Source organism: Nesoenas mayeri, assembly GCF_963082525.1.
Source record: "Nesoenas mayeri genome assembly, chromosome: 8".
Classification (NCBI taxonomy): Eukaryota; Metazoa; Chordata; class Aves; order Columbiformes; family Columbidae; genus Nesoenas; species Nesoenas mayeri.
Genome location: NC_137554.1, coordinates 17,719,857 through 17,745,060, shown reverse-complemented (window position 1 = coordinate 17,745,060; position 25,204 = coordinate 17,719,857). Strand labels below are relative to the sequence as shown.

Below are 25,204 nucleotides of genomic sequence, written 5' to 3'. Positions count from 1 at the left end.
CTTCTCCTGTCTAGCAGTGTGGGTGAAAACACACTGGACTGTGTTCTCTACCAGCACTGCCTGCATATCCAGCCATTTGCAAACAGACTCCCACAGCCCAGCAAGGACACAGACACTGTGCTCTTTGAGAGACTTTGTGAGTCTTTCAGCACACAGACTAACTACAAGAACTCTGTCTTGTAAGTTTAATGTCTATGTCCCTACCGAGGATACAGAAACACAGTGCACTTTGAGGAGTAAATAAATGCTACAGTGGTGTTGGGCTGCATGGTCTTGGTGCATTAGACATGGAAAGACTAGACACCCTTAGTGCTTTCCTGGAATCAGAGAGTTTTGTGACATTTCAAACGCCAGCAGATACTGCATTTTACAAACACTGAAGAATTTATACTCTCTGCCCTCCTCTCTCTTAGGGAGGTGGTGCAAAAGACAAGGAAAACTTCACACAGCCTGAAAGCGTATCTACACCGTAATGCAGTGCCTCTTTATTCACACAGATCTCCAAGTTACTTCCTAAAAACCCCCAAGTCTGTAGAGCACAGCAAAGCTCAGCTAGCTAACGCAGAATAGCCACAGCGGTATCCTGCTGCTGAGTCCTGACAGAGCCGCAAGGAAACGTCCCCACCTCCGAGCAGCAGAGGAAATCTTTTAGCACATGACAGAGCCTGAACCCAAGCCCATCCGATAGCCACAATATTTTCGGGGCTGGAATGAATGAATAGCGCACCAATTAAACACGTTTTTCTCCGCAGGCTACGCGGGCCTCCGCTGCGAGGAGGACATCGGGGAATGCCGCAGCAGCCCCTGCCTGCCCGGCGGCGACTGCGTGGAGCGCTCCTGGGCCGGCCGCTACGGCAGCGTCCCGGGGCTGCCGCCCGCCTTCAGCTACCGCACGGCCGAGGGCTACATCTGCAGCTGCAAGCCAGGCTTCACCGGTAAGGCTCCTTCGCTGGAAGCTTAGGAACTGATGCACAGCAGTAGCCTGTTGTTTAGGCTTGGCTTTCAATAAATCTTTAAGATGGCATGGGTTTTAAGGTGCCATAGTGGGAAGGGTCCCTCTGGTGGTCACCACACACGGGTGTCAGTGCTGGTTTGTGTGGCGCACAGGGCGTTGGTTGCACAATTTGTGACCGCAGTGGAGAGCGGCAGAGCCCAGGCACGGCCCCAGGGCAGCAGGACACACAGTCCTTTCCCCTGCTTTGTCTGCAAAGCTTCATCATTCATAACCACATTTGCTGGAATTATGCCATAAACTTCAGTTAGGTGTTGTATTTAGAGTTCGAAATTCACTGTCTACAGGTATTATATTACAGGAGTGAAAACAATAGTAAATAAGAGAGTAAACCAAATATAGAATCATATAATTGTTTTGGATAGAAAAAACCTTTAAGATCTAGTCCAAATGAGTACAACCTAGAACTGTCAATTCCACCTCTAAATCATGTCCCTAAGAACCTCACCTATGTGTATTTTAAAGACTTCTAGAGATGGTGATTCAACCACTTCCCTGGGCAGCCTGTTCCAATGCCTGACAACCCTTTCAGTGAACATATTTTTCCTAACACCCAATGCTAACCTCCCCTGGCACAACTTGAGGCCATTTCCTCTCACCCTATCACTTGCTACTTGGTAGAAGAGACCAACCGCCTCCATGATACACCCTCCTTTCAGGTAGTTGTAGGGAGTGATAAGGTCTCCCCTCAGCCTCCTTTTCTCCAGGCTAAAACATGAAACAAAACTCAAAAGCTTCCGGTGTTTCTGTCCTCATGTATTTCTACATAGCAGCACTGGGGATTGGCAGGAACACTTCATCTGAACGCAGGGCAAGATTTTGTACAAATGTGGCAGTGTGGGATGTTGCTGCTATTCTACAGCTTAAATGAAAAATCGTTTCAAATTGTGTGCATAGGTGTGTTCTTAAGGAAAAACAAACAAAAACAAACAACAAACAACTATCAAAATTACAGGTAACCGTAATCCTAAGAAAGATGATGTGTTGGGATTTGCATTTAACACAGCCAGTACTATTTAGCACAGCCAGAAACAAGTTGCGTTTTGATTATACACTTCTTGGTCTACAGTATTTTTCTGTCAACTCCATTCTTTTATTCCTTCTGAAGGAAAAAAAATAATTAATAGCTGGATTAGTTTAACCAGCCTTCAAGTTCTCATTCCATTCATTGCTTGAGTAGTTTATAAACTTTCCTGTGACTGCCAGTGCGTTGTGTGACTGATGTCTCCAACACAATAAAAGCATATAGAGAGCATAACATTCACTCCGAATTCACCATTTAGTTTTCTTCAAAGCGACATTGAGACTTGCTTGCTTTTGTTCCGTCCCTTCCCCCTTAACTGTTCTTCCCTGTCCTGTCACTAAGTGTTGCTGTTGTACTTTTGTTCTGCTTAAGAGAATAAAATATGAGGCTTCTACTAAGGCTTGCAACATCCCCCAGGCTGTCCTAAGCACCCTTACCTCTTCACTTGCCACTTCTTTCTCTTCACTTCATTCCAGTGATGCCCAGCTCTTAGGTTTCTTTTCCTCCCTTCTTGACCTAACTTAAAAACTCCTGTGCTCTCTGAGACAACCAGGAAGGTGTTTACTTGTTTAATTGTCATCCTTTATCCTCCCATTCCATATCAATTACTTCCACCTGGCTTGTTTGCCTGATTTGCATGATGATTCTGCTGGTTTCATTCACATGGAGGACTCTTTTACTCCCCAGGGAGTCCAGGGACCCATGTACAGGCAGAGTCCAGTCAGTTTGAGAAAAGAGTGTCAGAACCTATTTAAATCAATTAATCTAACTAAAATTTTTCAATTGACAAGTTTTTAAATCACAACGCAGAATTCTCCAAGCATAACTGAGAGAAGTCTAGGAGACCCTGAAATTTCTGCTGACTATATATGCAAATAACATTACATGTTTATAAACCTTTATGTAACTTTAGTCATCCCCATACCTGTTGGATGGTACGTGTAACTTTCTTTATAAAAAACAAACAAAAATCAATCAAACAAAATTTTTTCTTACCAAGCAGTGTGCCCAGGAAGCTGGAGGCAGGAAGAACATAACCTTTAACAGGGATGGCTGTAAAAGCTGCACGTGAAATGTCATTTGGTAACATGCTGCAAAATAATGGCAAAACAAGGTTAATCTTGCTGCTCTTGACAGCTCCTTCCCTGCCTTTGTTTTTCAGCAGGGCCTAATTTTTAAATTATTTTCTTTCTGATCTGTATGAGACACAATGTAGTCAAGCAATTTACGTACTTAATGAGGAGACAGCAGGATTGCTCTAACTAACACTTAACATCCTAGGCTCCCAGGCTTTGCCCTGAAGGCCCTTAGGGACAACGCAGCCAATCTTCCCAGTCCTTCCAGTAGCACTATGTGTTTCTCTCCGGCCATTCTTCTTCACCTGGGTAATCTGGACATGGAAAGTGCTCAAAATGAGTCTCAGCCTGCTTGTATGTCAGAAGTGTTGACATAAAAAAGCATATAAGGTGGAGCAGAAACGTTCGCTTCTGACGGTGATGTAATTTCTCCAATTATAGCCAAATCCATAATAAAGAAACCATGTGTTTTAGTAGGAATTAGGGAATCTTTAAGATTTGAATTGATGGTATGATACAAGGTAGCAGATGAATCACTGATCAGGATCACTAAGTATATGGGTGCTTATCAAATATATATATGAACTAACAGTCAAGTAGAAAAAATGTCAGATCCTTTAATCTAGGCATCAATACATCTCACTGACAGCCAAAGCCCTACATTTCTGCAGCTGTAGGTCAGGAGTTCTTCCAGCCTTAACACCTGAATAGTTGTATATGCTTTAGATATGAAACCTTAGATTCCTATTGAAACAGGACAAAGATTTTCTTTAATAAATTACATTCAATATTTTATTATGCCTTCTTCCTCAGTACGGCACTCACAGAACATTGTAATCATACTTCGCCATTCAGAGTAATATGAAGAAATAATTGTTCACGTACCCTGCATTGTGAGGGCTGAACCAGAAGCTATTGAAATAAATGGAAAGATGTAATTAAATTGAGGATGGTTGCCTATTTTGTAACAAGCATAAAATGGCATCTTTGAACTTACCTGTTAAAATTGCAAACAATTTACTGTAATTGAACTGAGAATATCTATCTTTTGTACTACAAGTTTAGCCCCAAGGGCAGGAGATAATGGAGCCTAAACACATGCCTATATCAGGATAAAATATTTTCCTTGCCCAGTTGGGAGAATGGAATAAATATTATCTGGAAGTATCTTGTTATAGTGATTGTTCAGATGAATTAAAAAATAGTCAGTAGCCCTACTGAAACTCTTGCAAGGAACAAATCCGCAAACAAAATTATTTACTCAATTTGTTTCTTAAAAATAAAATTCCCAGTCTGGAGACTTTATCCCAGCTAGAAACTCTTTGAAACCATTCGACATATGCTGCATCTCAGACCCAAGACAGAAAATTTCCACACAGGTTCTACAAAGGGTTAAACTTCTCCAGCTCCCTTTTAAATCAAAGAGTTTGGGCATACTCACATTTCAAGAAGTCTCCGTACTTCTGCAGTAGCAAGCCCTAGATTTTTTATATTACCTTGGTCTCTGCCCCCATAGCACAACAGTACTTTTAATAGATTGGACTTTCTTTTAAAGGGCTTGTGATTTGTTACTGCTAGCTTAAGGCAACAGTTACGCTAGAACTTTGTCCTTTCATACTGTGGATATATTGTATTGCTCTAGCACTGCACATGTTTTAAAAAGACCATTATTTGAAAGGTTAAACTTCTCACTTTTCTTATGAAAACCTGTGGGAAAGGAGCAGGGCAGAGCTGTGGATTTGGTACTGACTCATTTCACCAGGTTGTAATAAACTTAACACCATGTCAAAATTAAAGAGCGTCTGAACTTGCAAGGTCCGTCAAGTGACACATTCCAGTGTTGAACTGAGCCCAAGGAGCGGTGAGTGTGCCAGGCTGCCTGTGGACCCCTGGTGAGGGGACAGTGCTGGTAGGGGGCTGCAAAACATCCTTTTCACTTCAGCAGAAGGAGAGTAAGAGGAGCAGTAGGTATTTTTTTTTTTTCCCTTTTTGTTTATTTGTCACGTTTTCTGTTTTTCCCTTTTAAATCTCCCTGGCCCTTTTCCCAGTCTGTTGGACTGCTGCAAGATAAAATGATGCCATCAGACTGGTGTCATATGCATATTGAATTCCTGCCATATGCATGGGCGAAAGAAACTGTCTCCTTGAGCCAGAAGATGAGGCAGATAAATGGCCAGTATGGGAGAGTACTGAGCACTCAACTAACTAAAACAAAAACCTCAACCCAAGTAATGAACTGTGAACGTCATGGGACCAGTGCGTAAAAAGAGAATCATTTGGACTCTCATTCTACACTTAAACCAGAGTGAAAGAAACACAAGCACACAGGGCATGGGGCTTCCATTTCCCTGCCTTCCTTTAGATGCTGCTACAAGCAGACCATGCAGCAGACAACAGGGTAGACTATGTCTCAGCCAGCTGTACGCCTCTCTGCTCACCTCTGACAGTATTATACAAATGTAAATATTATGGATTGGATGGTAGACACATTATTGCTAACTTGGGAAGCTTAAAATACATACATATATTTTTGGTTTCCTTATCTCCTTCTTAACCATCAGTATGATGATTGCAGAGCTGCCATCTTTTTTAGGTATATATATAAAGCGATGTGAGTCTTACAAAAATGTAAACAAGCAGATTAATAGCAGAGTTCTCATCTTGTCCCCAGACTCCAAATTTTATTTCCTTGGCTGTCCTTCGGCTGTTCACACCATGGTAGTCACTCATTCCTCCATTACATCAGGCTAATTCACATCATTTCATGGCCCATCATCATAGTTTAAAAGATTATTTTCTCTTGATTCTGAGGCCTTAGAAGAGGACAAGACTGTCCAAGGAAAGAATGAGAAAAAAAAAGAAAGTAAAAAGGGAGAGATACAGAGGGGAAAGACAATTTTTAAATTAAGAAGGTGTCAAGGGCATCTCTCATCTTTTCAGTGGGAGACAGGCAAGGCAAGCACTCAGGTTCAGAATTAACAGGCCTGGAGGTATTGTTAGCTAATTATAATTCCTGTACAAGCAAAGGTTCAAGAAGGAAAATGCTGCCACTATCAAGCACTTATTCAAGGTTAGCTGGTTTAAGGAGAAATTCCAAATACAAGTACTATACATGTGAAATGCTGAAAAACAGAATTAGAGCTTGATGTATTTCTAGGCTTCTTACTACTCTGGAACTGCAGAGAGTCTGTAACAGGGTTGCAAACATACATCTTTTTCACCTAAATTCAATTCATAATCAGTATGGGATCCCTTTTACACTTTATATACTTTATACTTTACTGCTGTGAAGGGTTCCCTTAATAAAACAACTTTGTGGTGCTGGGCAGTTGTGCAGCAAAACATAAAAAAGTGTTGTTATTTTCCAAGCATGGGGAAGAAGATACCGCTTTCCTAGAGATATTTCTACAGTGCTGCCCTATCTCCCTTCCAGACTGTGTGATCTCTATACATCCCTGTGTTCAAAAGCACAGGGGGAAGGAGGAGGAGGGACCTTCTCTGGCTGCTCCCAGCCAGGCTCTAGCAGCTCCAGCATTAGAAGAAGAGGATGCCCTCAGGGCCTGCCAGGCACTTGCTGCCTGTAAAAACTCTACACTAAAAAAAGACAATTAGGACTTTAAAGTACTTCTTCCATTTCTACTTAAGCCTCTGATCTTGAAAGAACATTTAGACTGGCTTTTAGTGATTCTGACCCCTAATACTATTTAACATTTCTTCAATCAGTATCATCCTGTTAAGGATTTGTTCACTCTGTCATCAGAATTGGTTCCTTCTCAATTTTCTCCTCCTCCTCCACCTCCAGTTCTTCCTTCTCTTCTTTTTCCTTAATTTTTGGAACTGGTCAGGATATTCTCACAGAGTGTGTCCTTTAGCCCTGGCCTGTGGACTACTCCAAAGAAAGAGGCAGTTTTGCAAATGTTTTCAAACTCCAAGAATGCAGCTTGCTCACTAGTTTCTTGCTTGTCTCTTTATTCACTATTGATCAAACTGCTTTCTTTGCAATAAGCACTATTCACTTCTCACAGCCTTAGCTCCCAAACCAAACTCATTGTTAGGTTAGTCTAATTAGTCTTTCTCTGGATAGTCCCCGAGAAGGAAAGCTGAGGTTGAACTCAAAATTTGCACGCTCTGTAACATAATGTCCATATGAAGGAAACATACCTCAAAACATTGATGGCAGTACTGAAATTAGGCTGTATCTGGAGGAATTTATGAATTTGGCATTCTGTTTCCACTAGAGAACTTGTGTCACATTTCTATTTCATTTCTACTGCAGGTAGTACTCCTCTTCAACAACTGTAAGAAATACCATTTAGTGCAAGAAAGTGTAATTTTTACTTTCTTCAGCCATATAAATCACCACGGCAGCTAAGACTGACTCAGGTTATTAATGACAGCTCTTTCCTTAACAGCCTATATCTTGAGATATTTTCTGGTACCCTAACACCATTTTTGCAGCAATTAGTCTTATGACTTAACTTGCTCCTCTGCATGGCAGCAGACTGCGAGAGTAAGTGTTTAAATGCACTGAGTCTTCTGGTAGTGGTTACCTAGTGTTTATCACTGGTTAAAGAATTCTATTTTAGTGTGAGACACTTCAGAAAACAGCAGCATGTATCTCTAAGTGATATTGATAGTACCTGATAATCTTTCTGTATTTAGTACAACATTCTGCAGCTTGGGTTTTGCCTCACTAAAATCTGAACATTTTATAAATACAAGCAAATTCACTCATCTATCGCTACTGTGTGGGATATAAGAATTATCCCCACTTCACAGAAAACCAGAAAAAAAGGCTAAGGTCCAATACGACCATAAGGTATGACATTATCTTATGAACAGTGGAGTCTCACAACATCTCATGCAGGATGTATTTGTATAGCATTATCGGATCCACTTACCATGTTTCGTGTGCTCCAAGTAGAGACTGAAATAGCTTCAGATCCTAAGCACAAAATATGAACCTAGCATGGGTGCTATCTATGCAGAGGATCCCTTTTAATGAAATAAAATTCAGCTTTATTGAAGACTTCAGCTTGTCCCTCTTATTCCTGTTGTATAAGAGAACCTTTTGACGGAAGAGTGTTTGTACTGGCAATGATGGTCTATATTAAAGTTTTGTAAAAGCTGGACCATGATCATTAAGAAAGGAACCCTTGAACTATCCATGACAATGTTTTACAGAAATAGCTCCCAGACCTGACAATTTTTTAGCAACTCTGAGAATGATATTTAGAGCCCTGATATACCAATGTATATTTTTTCATGAGAAATATGTATGACATAAGAAATATCTCTCCTGTTGTTGCAAATTGGACTGGAAATGGAAAGAGATTACAGCCATCAATTCTGTATTATTCAGCACCAAAAGAATGCACAAGTGTCAAGATGTTTGGTTTGGGGTTTTTTGTTGTTTTTTAGTTAGAAATATATGAAATTAAAACATGAGGAAACATCTACCAATATTATCCTCAGAGCACGTGTAGAGTTTCATGCTTAAAATTTTCACAGCTGACCCGTCATTACTATGATCTATTTTCTCTAGTTACACTGATATGTTAAGTTGTATAATGTAGTTTGACATGATTGACAGAGCCTGCAAGCAGTGGATATTTTGAATCTGGCACATCTCTCTGTGTTAAACAGTGTTGCACATAAACACTTTTTAACATGAAAAGCTTTTTTCCTTGAAGGGAAGGAGGAGGGGATGAATGGTTTTTCATCCATAAGCTCCCAGATCTTGCAACACACAGACAGATAACATCCTTAGATTTAAGGAATCTCTGAAGTCCAGTACCTGTTAGGGGAGAAACAAACAAACAAACAAACCCCCCACAAAGTTCTATTGTAAATCATTTGGCCACAGGAATAATGTGTTTCAAGCACCTGTTATTTTACTGACACTGGTTCCTGCTGGGTCATTCCATCATATGATTGACTACTTGTCAAAACTAGCCTCAATATCCAGTAAGAATTTTCCTTCTGGGGCTTTCTTCAGGCTCTACCTACTTACCTTTTTGATTTCTTCCTTAATACTGTGAATAAACCTTTCCTGGCCTTTTAATTGGCATACCTCAGATATTTATAGTCTCCTGCAATCCAGTTTTGCCACCTCTTGGCTGATCATATGAACCCGCTCAGTTCAATCTCTCTGGCCTTTTCATTTTTTTCTTGCTTTGCTCCATCTCAGCAACACGCCATGCAGCCTAGAACCGAGCCCAGGACTTGGTTTTGCCCACTATTCCTGCTGCTGAAAAAAAAGTCATCTTCTCCCTAATACATGCCAAAACTGCTGTGTATCTCCTGACATACATCCTAATGCTAGTTCTGTGCGTCTAGCACACCATGACATTACAGATAATCCTGTTTCTTAAAGAGAGGTTGTTTGTTGCATGTACACATACATCCAATGGCAAAGACAACCACTAATGAAAATAGTGTTTAAAGTGTGGTCTAAGTGACGACCGTGCATGAACCCCAGTGAAATCAAAGGTATTGCACATACTAAACTGACAGCAGAACTTTGCACATCTTAAGAATTTCATTGTCCATCTCAGGAGCTACTTTACAGCATATGATTTTTAGCATTGTATTGTATAAGGCTATGTCATTTTGATAGAATTACAGTCAAATTGTAAAGTCAAGCAGATGCACAACTTTTCCCCAAACAGAAATGAACTTTCTTTAAATTTGCACTTTGGATAGTTTTCACTAATCTGGAGAAAGTGCTTAACAAGTAGATGGTAAAGAGAAGATCTGTGCTGTGGGACTAATATGTTTTACTTCCTCAATACATGCTAATTTATGGAATATTTAAGGTCAAATGTCAAGTGATAAACAAAATGACCCAATTTAATAGCTCCATGTTTTACTCAACATATGATTTAGAAAAGAGCCTTAATAATCTCACCATTGTGAACCCTATTAAAATCTAGTTTATTGGAAATACAGTAAATTATACAACCAAATATTTAAGAGGCATTACTTCTCTTTTCCCCCAATAATGGAGGAACTCAAGAGTGACATTAGAGAAGCTGGAGGAGTTCAGTCAGAAATAAAACATGGGCAAGTAGTTCCGAACCGTATACATGTATGTATACACACCCACACGCATGCGCTGATACAAAAATATTACATATATATGTCAACACATACATAATAGCTGCTTCAGAGTACTTCATTGCTCTGCTTATTGAAAGCCTTTCTTTGATCACTAATTAAAAAGATCCACAACTTTCATCTTTTCTATTTTGAAGTGCAGAGTTTTCTGGCTGGATTGTTGTGTAGTAAGAATGAAAGATTTGTCTTCATTCCTTTCTGCAAGATTTGCAGCACGCCATGCGTATGCTCATTAACAAGCAGAGTTTATGTTGGTCCTCATTACTAATTAATTATTTTAATTGTATGGTTGGGAAATGTGTGATGTTCACATGCCAAACCTGTATATGTTTGTTATGAGAGCAATATTGGCCTATATTCAGATAAAAAAATCAAGATGAGTAAACTTATTTAAGATTAAAGTATGCAGGATGCTGTTATCTTGCTATGGCATCAAATATAAATGGTGTGTCACTCATCACTTCGTTCTTGTAGAGGTTACATTTTTTATATAGCTTAGCTACTCTGTTTTTACACTCACAGATTTTTATATGCCTTTGAAATACCATTTCTCACATAGAAACATCCCCAAATAACCCACAGCAGTGGGATGGCATTCTTGTTCACCCTTGGTAAAAGGCTTTACTTGTTAAACTGCTATTTGTAATACCCCCCAAAAAGTATAAGCTGCCCTAATATGTGAAAATATGTAATTTGTTTGAACTAGCATCAGCATTTTGGTAGCAGCAGAGCTCTGAGAGATCTAAGAGCTCTTGGAGAACTAAATTCTGTCTACTCCTTCTGTACCTACTAGCCAGTAGAGGGAGCACGAAATACTCGCTATGTGTAGCATCTGCTACACGTTTAACTGATAGTTCAACACAGTCATTAGAGCCTGATCTGGAAGAGGCGATTTCTCAAAGACTTTGTGATGAACGCCGTTTGCTAATCCAAATTCTTAACATCAGTTTACAGCTTTTGCACCACACAGTTTGGTTAGCAGAATCTTCCACATGGAGTTCAGGGATGTTAGTCTTCAGCCAATCATGCAAAGTCCACTCAGGGCTGTAAGAGCTGTGGAAAAAGAAGCACTACTGTTTTAAGTACAGAATAGTAACTTAATGACCCAGATCAGGGCTATTCCTAGTTAAATTCTGTTATTGCAATGGAGGCTTGGCTTTCACACAAGAAGAACAACATAATTCCCCATTCCAAAGTACTGGGATTTACTGATTGTGCCAATGGTCCTGCTGACGGAGCTATTGGGTGAAAGGAGACAGAGGAACTCCCATCCTACTAAGGGCTCAGCACCCACAATGAATTTTGCACCCTTGCTTGACAAAAAATACGTGTTGGACTCAAGCATTATGCAAAATATTAATGTTTTCCTCTTGATCCGTAAAATACCAGCAAAGGAATATTCCAGACCCTTACATAAGGTTCCCATAATGCCAGTGGCCTAAATGACATCAGTTTTTAAAGCATAAAAGGCACCTCATCTAGGCTTAGAAACGTCAGTAGTAATTACAAACTTCATTTTCAAGTATAATCAATTCTTTATTTATGGTGTGAAATGTTTTTTACCCTTTTGAACTTGCGCTTTTTTAAGCCAAGCAATATTGTTGGCATGTTCCTTTAAAAATAATTGCTTCTGGACTGAGAAATTGGACGTCAAGTTCCAACTTGATATAAATTAAATGGTTTACATCAATAGTCTGGCTCGTGGTAGAAGTGAGTGTTTTGATTCTGGGTTTGACTTCAGGACATGACCTCTTGATCACACAGGTCAGCACAGATGGGAAATATTGAAGAGGTACCCTAGGTTGACGTGGGGAAGAAAGTGTCTTGTACTGATGTATCACAAACTGTCTGATCTGTTAAACAGAAGCAATGTCAGACTCCACAGAGAATAAAGCTTAGTTGTCATAGGTCATTATGCTCTTCAAAAAGAAAGAGATGGAAGGAAAATCACAATGATGGAAATCCTCAGGGTTGTCATGTACACATAATCTTCTAAACCTTGCTGAATGAATGCTGCCAAGCCTATATGCATGGAAAACAGAGTAAAGAATCCAAGTATTCTTAACTTTTACAGTACAAGTATGTCTCTAATTTCCACCTGTACCCATTATAAAGGATTATTTAGGAACATACAGCATTTAAAATTTAAAAGCAGGATACCTATACAGCTGATCCTGACGCTTATGTGATCAAGTCTTAAGAACTGCATGCATGAGAGCAATCACGTTCACAAGATCAGACAATATACAGTTGTTCAAAGGAAAGGAACAGATACATTGGAGAGAAGTTCAGATTTCAATTTCTGAGAAACCACAGCTCTCTCATCCTCTGTTCATGACAGATTTTCCAATCCCTTAATCATCCTCACAGCCTTTTGCTGAACCTGCTCCAGTACATCCACTTCTTTCCTGTACCTGGGAAGCCCAAACCTGGACATGATGTGGTGTCACCAGTGCCAAGGAGGGGTGAAGAATCATCTCCCTTGATCTGCTGGCCACGTGCTTCCCGGTACAGCCCAGGAGTCTGTTGACCCTCTTTGCTGCAAGGGCACACAGCTGGCTCATGGCCAACTTGTTCACCCGCACAGCAAAGCTGCTTTCCAGCCCAGTTGGCACCCAGCATGTCCAGTGGATGAAGTTATTTGTCCCCAGATGTAGGGCTTTGCAAATCCCTTTGCAGAACTTCATAAGGTTCCTGAAGATTGCCTATTTCTCCAGGCTGTTGAGGTCCCTCTGAATGGTAGCACTGCTCTCTGGTGTATAGAGAGCTCTTCACAGTTTTGTATACACATATGTATACACATATATGATTCTAATTTTAATTGTTAATAAATAAAAAATAACTTCAACGCTTTTGTTGGATTGGACTCAGGAGTTTTACAGTTTGCTGGCAATTAGTTATCACTGATGAGTCTAAGGTCTTCTCAAGGACATAAACAGTATGTTTGGACACTGAGTAATAAAATTAAGCTAGTAATGTGAGCACCCAAATTAATTTTATGCAATATACTACATAAAAGCTCTTACATGAATTGTTCCCTCTAGCATCTAGCTCTTAATTATTCAGTGTTTCCTAATAGGAGGAACAAGTGATAAACCTGAGTATTTTTATGTCTTCTCATTTGCACCGTTTGAAATAAACTCTGCAGTCACTGTAATAAGGCACAATCTGCTTCTGTTTAGGTACCCAGACTGATTTTTTCAGGTACAAGAATTTCAAAGATGCCTTTTACTGATCATCTGGGTGCTGGTCCCTTTTAAAAAAATATTTGAATTACCTTAGAAAAGTACTTCTGGTGATTATGTAGGGACAACCATATTAAGGAAAGCACGCTCCTTCCCTGGCTGACAATGAACTTCGCACTTCCAATAAATAGTCTCAGAGAGAAGAAAAAAAGCCTAGTATAGACAGCTAATTTATGCTGATTATTAGCTCCTAGAAATAGATTTGGTGGATCTGATTCAGATTGTTCTCCCACTGCTGTAATCCTTCAACATGACACTGTTACAGAAAATCATATGATCAATACAATTATGGCTGCAGTCCCTGTCCTAAGGGCACTATTTTTTCTTAACAAAGAGAGTTCAGAATCTGTTATTAGGCCTGTTTGTGAAGCCAGAACATCATGGTAAATCACTACCTACAGTAACAAATAAAGAAAACTAGTTGAATGCTGTACTGTGGTCATGTCTGCCCAGCTACAATAGTAGCACATAAAGACACACAAAAATTAGATTTATTCTAGCTAATCACATACCTCTAGTATTACCCAGGAAACCCCCCAATAAGACAGCCAGCAGTCCATGGCAAGCACACACAATCTCAGCTGGAGCCCATGCTGTCCCCCTGCCCTTGGGATTGTTATGTGACCTAGCAAAAGTGAAGCTAGTTTGGGTCTCACTCTTCCCAGCTTCAAGATGGGTTAAGCATATGAAACCTTGGATAAACAAAGCCACAGTTTAGATGAGTTTCCACACTGCTAAAAGAACTAGCATTGTAGGGAATGAGAGAAGTGAACACTGCTGCTGAAGTGAAAACAGATATGGTCTTCTGCCATTCCCACTGATACAGAACTGGACTGAAAGATCACAGTCAAAAGTCCAAGGTCTTCTGCCTCTACATCTGTTCTATAGCAAGACACAGCTGTTTACATAGGAAATAAATCATACATCAGGTAGAGGAACTGCCTTAAAAATTGTAGAAGTGGATAGTTCACACTAAAAGACTTGCTCTTCTGTATTTAAAGTTATATAGAAATATATTCTGTAGGAATAGAGAAGTGTACAGCGTATAATAGAGAATTATACACAGCATCAATATAGATCATATTCATGTTATTTATACAGCAATGCTAAGCACAGCTCAAAATGCACACAGCATAAACATGTTATGTATGTTCACACATTCATGTTTTATATTTTTCTATTCTCAGGTCTCCATTGTCAATTAAGCTCTATAGGCCCTATTAAAACTATGATTTTCTAGCCTGCTGGCTTTTTCAGTTTGTTTCAACATGGACTGACAAGGAAATTATGTAAATACAGTCACTTTTTTATGTTGTGAAGATTCACACTGGTTTTAATAAAACGAGAAAATCTTGCAAATGACTGAAATTTTTCAAAGCACTGTTTCCAGGGCAGAAGCCGTTTCACACTAGACAGCACAGTGGCTGCGCTTGCCTACCTCAGTTAGAACAAACGGGAGGCAGCCAGCAAGAGACAAGGTAGAAAATCTCATTTAAGGGAGACTAGACAAAGCATACATTTCTCAATGGATGTGTTCATCAACAGCAAGCACTCTTTTACAGCCCTTAAGTGTTTGTAGGACTGAAAATTAATTTGTTTTGCAATTCCAAAGTGAATCATATGCTCCAAACAGATTTTCAAGTCAATGAAACATGACCTTGTATGATCTAATTAAACAACTCAAAGGTATTGGTTGTTTTAAGATCCCTCTGGACATACTTCGGTTCAACTGAACACACATAATCTGTATGTACAAGCTCATAAATCTACAAAAAATGCAAATCATATCATTAATGCTTTGAATTTCACAGTCTTACCACAGTTTTCTAAAAGGTAAAACATGGAAAATTCCTGAATTATATATACTCCTTTTACGGCTTAAAGAACACACAAAAAATGTACTGGAAGCAGAACACCAAATATTTATTTTGCCTTCCAAATATTTGGTCCATAATCAGGTATAAACTAATCAAATTCTCTGAAATCCACCATTCCAATTTCATTTCTGGATTATGTCCTAACTTTTGAGTGGAGCATTGGACCAGGCAATAACCTTCAAATGTACTTTTCAATCTAAATTTTTCTATTATCCTATCTTAATTTTCTACATGTTGTGAATTGATTTCTTTGCTCCAGTGTACATGACTGTCTTTCTTTGATGACAGACAAAAATCTATCATGGCTTTTTTTCTTTTTTTTTTTTTCTGTCTTTTGTCTTCAGCATTGCTCTGTGGCCTCCCTTCCTCTCTCTCAATTTTAGCTCAGACCTCTGCGTAGACCTTCTTGCTGATCTGCATTCTTTCTAAGCACCCCTCGTATTTCCTATATAGATTAATGGTCATACACACACATGCACCCTCCTCCTACTACCCATAAATGCCTGCATGTCTAACAAAAACTGTCTCAAATGCCAACACAAGTATCTTTGGAGGTACCATGGATTCCTGCATTTCCATTTGCCATTTCCCATTCACATTTTCCTCTTCTTTTTCATCTGTTTAATCTCCAAAACCTTACCTGCTATTTTCTTTTCTTTCTTAATGGCATCCTGCATAAATCATAAATTCTCCACTTTAACCTGTTACACCCTGTAATTGTACTCTCCCTCCTCTCATCAGCCCTTCCTAGCTCGTATCAATGACATGGCCGTACCTACAAACACGTTCCTACTGCCAGAAAACCCACTCAGGAGGGATTCTACCCGGGAAAACCTAGCTACCACTGTTTGATTTTCTGTCTTAACTCCATCAGTCAAATGCAACAGCAGCTGCTTCTTTTACCTATACATAAAGCTGACTCTAGAAGCAGGGAAATGAAAGGAAAATGAGTGCCATGCAGGGACGTATTTCTTCACCAAGTTTTTCTTTACTCCAGATTCAGACCCTAATCCTACAATTGAATCCACATGGCTGGCTGTGTTAATCGAAATATGGGATGAAGGTGTAGGCTACAAGCAACAGTTTTGCTGTGCTGCCCGTCTAGGATGCGGCCCCTTGCCATTCCCCGGCTCTCTGGCTCTGACCCCTGGCTGTGCTGCTCACGCGGCTTTGCCTGAGTGCTCAGGGCTGCGGAACGGGCTCGTGAAAAAGGCTGGCTGGTCTACTCGGAAGCTGAAGCCAATGCTTAACTCAGTCAGCTGTTTCCAATATTTATAAAATAAAATAAACACACTAGATCTCACCAAACAACTAATCACCTACAGCATGTACATGATTTTCTTTCTTTTTTTTTTTATTTTTTTTCCAAATGAAAACTATGTTAGGTGTGACAAAGCATGTGAAACAAGTGGAAAAACATTTCCAAGTACTTTTGCTCTCAGAAAATGTTTAATGATTGAGGAGATTAAGGGATTGGGGGGTTTTATTACTTAAAAAAAAAAAAAAAAATCAATTTTTACTGAAAATTCAAACTAGTCTGTGAAGCTTCAGGCCAGCAACATTTAAAAAGATTGAGCTACAGCATGCCATTCTGAATGTAGCACGTTATGAATTCCATATCCCTCAGCTAGAGTGACATATTTAATGATTAATCCAAGTCACTCAATTCTATTTCTATTTATTTTTTTTTTCCTAGCCAGTATTAACTTTATATGCACATTTCAAATGGCAAGAGGAAAAATAGCAGAACAGTGAATTTGTCTGCAATAAAGGAACAACTAGCAAGGTCTTACAGCTTCACAAAATTAGAGTTCTGTGTGAAAGGTATCATGTGCAAATTAGCCCAATGTTAGCAAACGCTTATTATCCTGCTTTTTTACAATACTCAATTTTGCACATCCTCCAGCTCTGCACTGTATTCTGTTCTTCATCTTATGTGAGCTTTTCCTGCTAAGATAGCAACAAAATTGCTGTACTAGATCGCTGGTCACATTAAGTTTAATATCCAATATAAGGCAGTTGTTTACTGAAGAAAAATATGAGAAAAAATAAATACGTACCCCTCAGTTGCTGTACACTGAGGTACATAAGAGTAAAACCTCCTTCCTGACCTCCATGACAACTGATTTATGCCCAGAAGCATGAGTTTTAATTACGATGACACAGAGATGGTCAATTTATTTCCTTGCGCTTACTCATTCATGAACGTGCATTTCCTCCTTCCAGCAAAGAGTAATTATCTCTTTGCAATTATCAGCACAGATGTAGCAAAGTTAGAATTTTCATGATTGTCTGCTAAGACCTGGAGCCCTGAAGAATATAAGTTCTGCCAGATCTTTCTGCTGGCCTCAGGATTAATGAGTCCCTTGAAAAATGTCGTTTCTGCCTGAAGTAGGATTTTGTAACAGACATTTCCAAAACTGTAAAATATAGGTGGAAAAAGTGTTATTGCAAACTCTGTCTTCCATAGTGCATGTTCTAAAGGGTGTGCTACAATTTTAGTTTCCCCAAGGTTTACTCCTACTTTTGTTTTCACGGCTCCATTGCTGGAAATTATTTTATTCAAGGAAGTCACAGAAACATGACTCATGTCACCCTGCACTTTCATTTCTAACCTATTTTTAAGGATCCAAAATAGACCCTGTATCTCACAGTGCACATCTTATGCCAAGGCTTTGTTGCCTTGTTACCATTAGAAATATCTTCCTGAAGTGTGACTTGGCTCTTCCTTGGTGCAGGTCAAACCCATGACTTCTTCACTGGTTTACTATGGTCTCAGGGAACAGCGTGTTCTCTTTGTATTGAAAGACTCTTATCTTGTCCCATTCCCTCTACTTGTCTTTTGACTGAACAGCCCTACTTTTTAGTGTGTCCTCATGAATTGTATTTTCTCAACCTGTGATTGTTCTCATTGCTCTCCTCTGAATTCTTCCCAATTGATCCAAATCTTCCTTGCAGTGCAGAACTAAAAGTGGACTCCGTATTCCTACTAAGATATGACCAAGGCTTAGTAAATGGGAACTATTGTTCCACCTGATTGCTGGTCATTCTGTCCAGAGACAACAGAAACTGAATGAATCCTTCCAGAATTGAATCTGATAGTTTTCAGACCATACTCAATATACCCTCCCATTTCAACAGGAAACTTCTAACGATTACTTTCTGGGTAGGTTTTATACCCACTTTATGGTGGTTTCAGGTGGTTTCATGTAGATTTTTCTCCTTGGTTTATGTATGAAACTGTTTTTAAAGTCAATATCAAACCCTTACTGTAATTACAGTAACTACCTACCACCTTCTGTGACCCCCTGGTCCTTGACAGATTTGTTCAAAACACTCCCTAGCAGTTCTGACATGGCTTTGCCTGTTTGCTAAATACCCTGGTAGGAAGTTCCTCCGTGTCTGTGTTTCCACTGAGCTGTTACCGTGTTTGCCCATCCTAGTTTGTTGACAGTGTGTACATTTGTAGTCTTACCCCAGAACATTATCAGGGTCATATTACAAAAGGACTGACAATTACCGAAAACCTCCAACTTTTTCTCGTTATTTTCGAAACACAAATGCATATTAAACTTCAAGCTGCAGCACGAGATATCTGATAAGCACTACTAATCAAGTACATGCATACTAATGTATTAACATGAACTTTATTTTGCTTAAAGCTTCCTTTCTTACCTGTCAAAGAGTCTGGATGACATTCATACCCTGTGGTATTTTAATTCACCATAGAAAAACTAAAGAAAAAAAAAATCACTCAATGCCTGTATCAGAGGCTGGAAGGAGAAGCAGATTTCTGAGCATCACCATAGAATAAATTGTGAGCTGTAGAATAAATGAATCCAAAATAATATCCTGCATACAAGATTTTTGGAAACAAATTTGACATGTCAGGAATTTCCTAATTGATGAATAAATGAGTTGAGGAAGAAGAAGGAATTGAAAAACACACTTACCAAAAATCAATGTTTTCTTGGGGACAGGCTGAGGGAGACTTCAGGATCCATTGTTGAAGTTTTAAAATGAGAAACTGCCAAAACGAAGATCTGAATCCACAGTTTACCATATGCTAGTTGGATGGTGTAAATACCAGCTCAGGAAAATACTCTCTTGCTTTGTAATTATTTCACTAATTACACAAAGAGATACTTCTCTAGCAATATTTCAAGAAATTCATCATGTAAATAAAGTATAACAAAAAAAAAGAAAAATAAGTCTGCTGCTTAAATTATTGCAGGAATAAGTAGTCTAGACTCTCAAACTCTGTTTTCCTCTCATTAAACTAGGTCCAAATCAAAATTTCTTGTTCAAGACCTGAAAAAAAGATGTTTTAGTAATTTTTTTTTCCTGTCTTCAGCACACTCAAAACTCTGCAGATATAATTCTCCAGTAAGTAGTACAGTGAAAGCCAATGGAACAAAAATACTTTATGAAATAAAGAAAAAGATACAATCTTCTGTCTTTTCTGTCTGCTTATTGAGTTTCTTTGAGTGAACAATGACTGTGAAAGAGCTGATCTGGGTTAACAAACCTCTTGAAAATGAAAGAAAACACGGTCTTAAAAACATATTGTAAAACACCAAAAAGTACCAAAAGAGTCTTGAACAGTTCCTAAAAATAAACCTTTCTGTGAAACATGATCAAAGTTTAGTGTGAACACACTTGGACAGAACATACTGAAAAAGAATTTAAGTAGAATACATATCTATTGCGTAAGCAGTTTAATGAGTCTTACTTTAAGCCTTGTTGATCTGGCTTGAGCAAAATACACCCTCAGACTCCATCAGCAGGTACAGAAGTGGAGCAAGCTAATCCTGGAAAGGCAGCCTTTATACTAAGAACTGTTTTGAATTTTACACAAACTTACTTTGTGGACTGCTTAAGTGCTAAATTATCTTTTTCCTTCAGAAAAAGATGGTTGCAAGTAGGATACAGGTTTACATCATTTTAATGACAATGTTTACAGGTAAATATTTCCTTTTTGTGAAATTCTGTGTGCACTTAGATTGTATTGAACATGTAGTGTCTATCCAGACTGCTTGCTTTTATTTGCTTGATATTTATATAGTGATGAGAAACTGGAAAGACAGAAAGCTGTAAAGAGATTTCTAACCAAAGTTGCATATCAAAAGTGTAACTTAGATAATAGCTTTCTAACTGTTTAATCAAAATGAAAATTAGTGGCATTCAGTACAATTATGCTTGAATAATTGCTTTTGTCATTCTGCTTCTGCAGGAAACCTTTGCTGCTAAATTTGAAACAGATATTTTAATTAAGAGGTTAATAGTTAGAAATTGGCTACCCTATAGTAATAAAGTGTAAGTGAAAAAAGAAGACAGATAGATATAAGTAGTGTTGTCAAACTGAGTCAAAGGAGCTATTTCTTTTCTGTTTTGAATAAAACTTCATGGGATGAAAAAGTAACCATTATCTGTAAAAATATTATTTAAATACTCACATTGTCTGAAATTTTAGGTAGGTGTGTAATATATTTAGAAGAGAAAATTCTGAATGATTTCACTTTACTTTTTACTTTAAAAGCACAGATATGTTTATCTGAGCTAATGCATGTAACTACTGAAAAGAAAATTGTTCCTCTTGCACTTGCTTTTGATTTGTCCTACATTTTTTGAGAATACTTTTTCCATGCTAACTTCTCCAATCTGAGCTATTTGACCTGCTTATACACTTCTATAAATATTGACTAATCCTTTTATCTAGAGTGCTTTTATCTTGAATGACAGTGGTCTTTGCTTGCACAGCAATTGGCAGATAACAAGCAATATCAACACCACTTGTAAGAACAGCTGATTTACTTATTCTTGATATGAAAAAATGGCTTAGTGCTTGTCTTTTAGTGTGACCTATATTTATGTTTGTGCTAATCTTATTACAAAATAGTAGGCATACATATGTAAGTATATATATACAGCTCCACAAAATAATTATTTTGCAACATATTCTTAACATCATTACTTAAAAAGTAAACATTTGTGTACAGACACTGAAATGCTTATGAAATTAGACATATTTAAGTTGCTCTATGGTAGTAACTTTGCATTTTGTAACTGATGTTATTTGTTTTCTATAGGCAAGGAACACACTAAAAACAATATGTACCTCTCCTGATAAAACTGATTTTATTTATTTGCTAGACTTTGATGCTTTTGCTTTGAGAAAGTCAGCCCCAATGAGTCATATTTCTGCCAGATGCCACTACACATTAAGGTATACATAGACATCTCACATAGGAATAAATATAAGCCTGACAGAGATAGACTGCTGCTGTAAAACCCCTCAGCCAGAGAAAGGAGATGGCACTGTCTGTGTCTGATAAGCTGAAGCTTCAAGTGGAAACTATATACTACAACTGAAGACTGATGAGTGAGGAGAATCACTGCTAAGAGGTCCTTTTATATACATACTATGGCCACTTCACTTTCAAACACATCTCAAGCAATTCTCAGTTCCCTTCTGGCTCTCCTGTAACTCACCACTCTTTGAGATGGGTCTAGTTACAATTTTGATTGAACAAAGCAGACAGGCAAGGAATTAGCCTGAATAACTACATGTATCTATTGCTACTTGAAGCAATTCATTGTGGCTGAATGCTACTCTCTAGTTTTCCATGAGAAGTGTCTCAATGTGAATTTGTGTGTGAAGCTAGGTGTAGTGCCTGGTACCTAGCTGCAACTCTGTGAGTCTCAGCATACCTCTATCTAATTTACAGTACCAGTTTTGCTGCAGGGACAGGCATGACTATGTCTATTAAGTACTTTGTGCTGATGATACTAGTTTGAGAACTAACTGCAAAGTATTTTGTATTTTTCTCTAGAATAACTATGAAGGGAAGTCAAAATATTAGGAGGTGCACTAAGCATGAATTTTCAAAAAAGAGTGTTGATATTTTGACTGCTTCTAAGGGAGATAAGAAACAGATTTTCCCTGATCCATTGCATACAGATCAGTCACTTGATTGGTCAAGGGAGAAGTTAATATAATTACCACTTTATAGATGAACAGCAGTGCAGAGGGATAAATGGATCACTTTTACAAGAGAAATATATTTGTGAAGTCTGATCCAGTGGACATACGTCACATCTGTCAAATTACAGTGAAGCTGAGATGAGGAGCTTTCCTTTTACCCAACATACCAGAAGCCAAGCATTATATGGAAGAAGAGGAAACATGAGCCTATATTGCCCATTTTCTACAGAAGTGCTCTCATCACCAAGTTCTGAGATGTCTGAGAAAATATCAGTTTCATATTTTCTTGCTTTATATTCTGCATATAGGAGAAGTAAAGCAAGTTTTCCTGTAGATACAAGGTACTAGGAATATTCTGCTGAGACGTACAGGTTTAAACTCCTCCAGCAGCTTCTCTCAGATCTTCACATCCCAAGTGAAGTCTCCTCACAGTATGAAACTGTGGCTGATGGACCAGGAGTCACTGCTGCCTTGTTTTTGGAAGAAATGAGATCTGTTGTTCATATTTGAGCAACTGCAGTAGAGACCTGATCCTGAAATATGACAACTGCCCACTCATTGTAGTCAGGGTGCATCTTGCTTCATCTTGGCCAGGCCGCTGGTAGGAACTGTGTTTAACGTCTGCTTTGGATTTCTTCTCACACTGGGCAGCTCCCTGTTCACTCTGGGAATGTCATTCTTCAGACACTCAGCTTGCTGGACATACATTTTGCAGAGCTGTTCACCTACTTGTCAGTATGTCTCACTGTATCATATAATACTTATAAGTCCTGTGGCTCTCACTTGAAGATTGTTGCTCAAAAGTGTTTCATATGGGACCAGAAATAGTAGTCTGTTGTGCTTCTACTATCTGGAAGAGAAGACCAACAGACTATAGTCCAGCTCATCAACACACTGTATTATGAATATGAATTAAGCAACAATTCTTGGCTTTTTATGTGTGATAAATAATTCAGTTTCTCTCAAAGCATTCTAGATTCCTACCACAGAACGGGTGGGAAACTTGATCACATCATTTGGAGGTTATGTTTATCTCAATTATCCATATCAATCACATTATTCATATCAAAACTGTCAATTTGTTTGGTTATTTTCTCCAAAATGTGATTATTGATAAGGTGTTCGTATACTTCACACAAGAAAGCCATAGCATGTGAATGGTGGTTTTATATTTAATATATTTTAGACTTGTGAGTCCATTATCTCTTTATCAAGACTTTCCCATCTAATAAAAGATAATTTAATAAAACACATTATTAAAGGTGTCATTTTGGGCTCCAGTTATCCAACCCAGAATGTCTAATTCTTTGGTTTTTTTCAGGTACTCACTGTGATGAAGACATCGATGAATGTTACATGAACCCTTGCCAAAATGGTGGAATCTGTGAGAATTTTCCTGGGAATTACACTTGCCATTGCCCACCTGCAGACAAAGAAGGGATTTATTACGGTGGCTGGAACTGTACAGAAGTCCTCCGTGGCTGCACTGGTCAACAATGTCAAAACAATGGAATATGTATCCCACATTTAAAAGATGGCCAACATGGATTCAGCTGCATATGTTCACCTGGGTATACTGGAATACACTGTGAAACCGTAACCACATTTTCCTTTCAAGGGAACAGTTTCCTTTTGTTGAAGAAACCCGTCACCCCTAAAAAGGAATTTTTCTATAGTGTAAACCTGAGGTTCCAGACTGTGCAACCTACAGCTTTTCTGTTTTACCGAGGGGAGAAAAACACATTTGCGAAGCTGGAGTTACTGAATGGCTACTTACACTTATCCGTGCAAGTCAATAACCAGCCACAGGCTCTTTTGCATATTCCCCATAATGTCAGTGATGGAGAATGGCATTCAGTGGAGGTAACCGTGGCAAGAGCTGTTACTCTTAATTTGCTTGACAGCTCTTGTGTAGAATCATGTCTCAATAAAAAATCTGCTGTGATAGATAACGATCACGTGATGCTTGCATTTCAGAGCACATTTTTGGGTGGCTTACCAGTGGGGAACATTAGCAGCAACTCTCTTCTTAACATCTATAATATACATTCTGCACCTTCATTTGTAGGCTGTCTTCAGGACATTGAAATAGACTTGAATGTTATTACTCCAGAGAACACATCATCTGAGTCATCCCTAAATGTCAGGACAGGATGCACTAAAAAGGACTGGTGTGAAACCCACCCTTGTCAGAACAGGGGACGCTGCATCAACCTGTGGCTGAGCTACCACTGTGATTGCTACCGGCCGTACACTGGGCCAGGCTGTGCAACAGGTAAGGGAATGCTGTTGGCATTCATGTTTTAAGTGGTTGCTGAAAACATGATCATAAACCATCTGTTTACCCCGTGACGAAACGGCCTGACCCTTAGAAACTCTGGAGCTTAATGTTGGCTGGCAAGAAAGTGCAAGAGGTCAGTAGTAGCACGCCTTCATTATTTTTTAGTTACTTCCCCAGGAAGGCTGCTTTTCAGCCTGACAACAAAAGTCAGGCTAAACTGGTGGATTCCACTCAATCAATTTTAAAATCTTCTCAGTGCTCTTAGCACGCCATAAACTCTGGAAAACTGTAGTTCACTTGAGGTTATGCACCCTGAATAAAATTTAGAAAGCAACCAAGTCACTTGGAGTTTAAGTCTTACTTTCAAAGCATTCCTTGAAAATTTTATCCTCAAGCTCTCTGGGCTTTTATAAAGAAACTCATTTAAGGCAATGAAAGGCAAGCAAAAGTACTGCAAGTTAAAAAAGGACAGATTCTAATTTTAAAAAATGAACAAGATTATACTATTAACTTAATCTGATTAGCCCAAGGAGAAGGCAGGGCTGCAGAGGCAGCAAACGGGACCCATTCAGCTCTCAGCTGGTC

At 38.8% G+C, this 25,204-nt stretch overlaps 1 protein-coding gene across 1 annotated transcript in view; it reads left to right on the top strand.

Annotated features, from left to right (window-relative positions):
• Positions 1-25,204, top strand: part of CRB1 (crumbs cell polarity complex component 1) — a gene marked incomplete at both ends in the record, with an annotated part of 101,289 nt that overhangs the window by 42,978 nt on the left and 33,107 nt on the right. The window contains 2 exons of the mRNA XM_080349210.1: positions 753-935; positions 23,660-24,613. Of these exons, the coding sequence (XP_080205336.1) occupies positions 753-935; positions 23,660-24,613 (1,137 nt within the window). The remainder of the gene's footprint in view (positions 1-752; positions 936-23,659; positions 24,614-25,204) is intronic.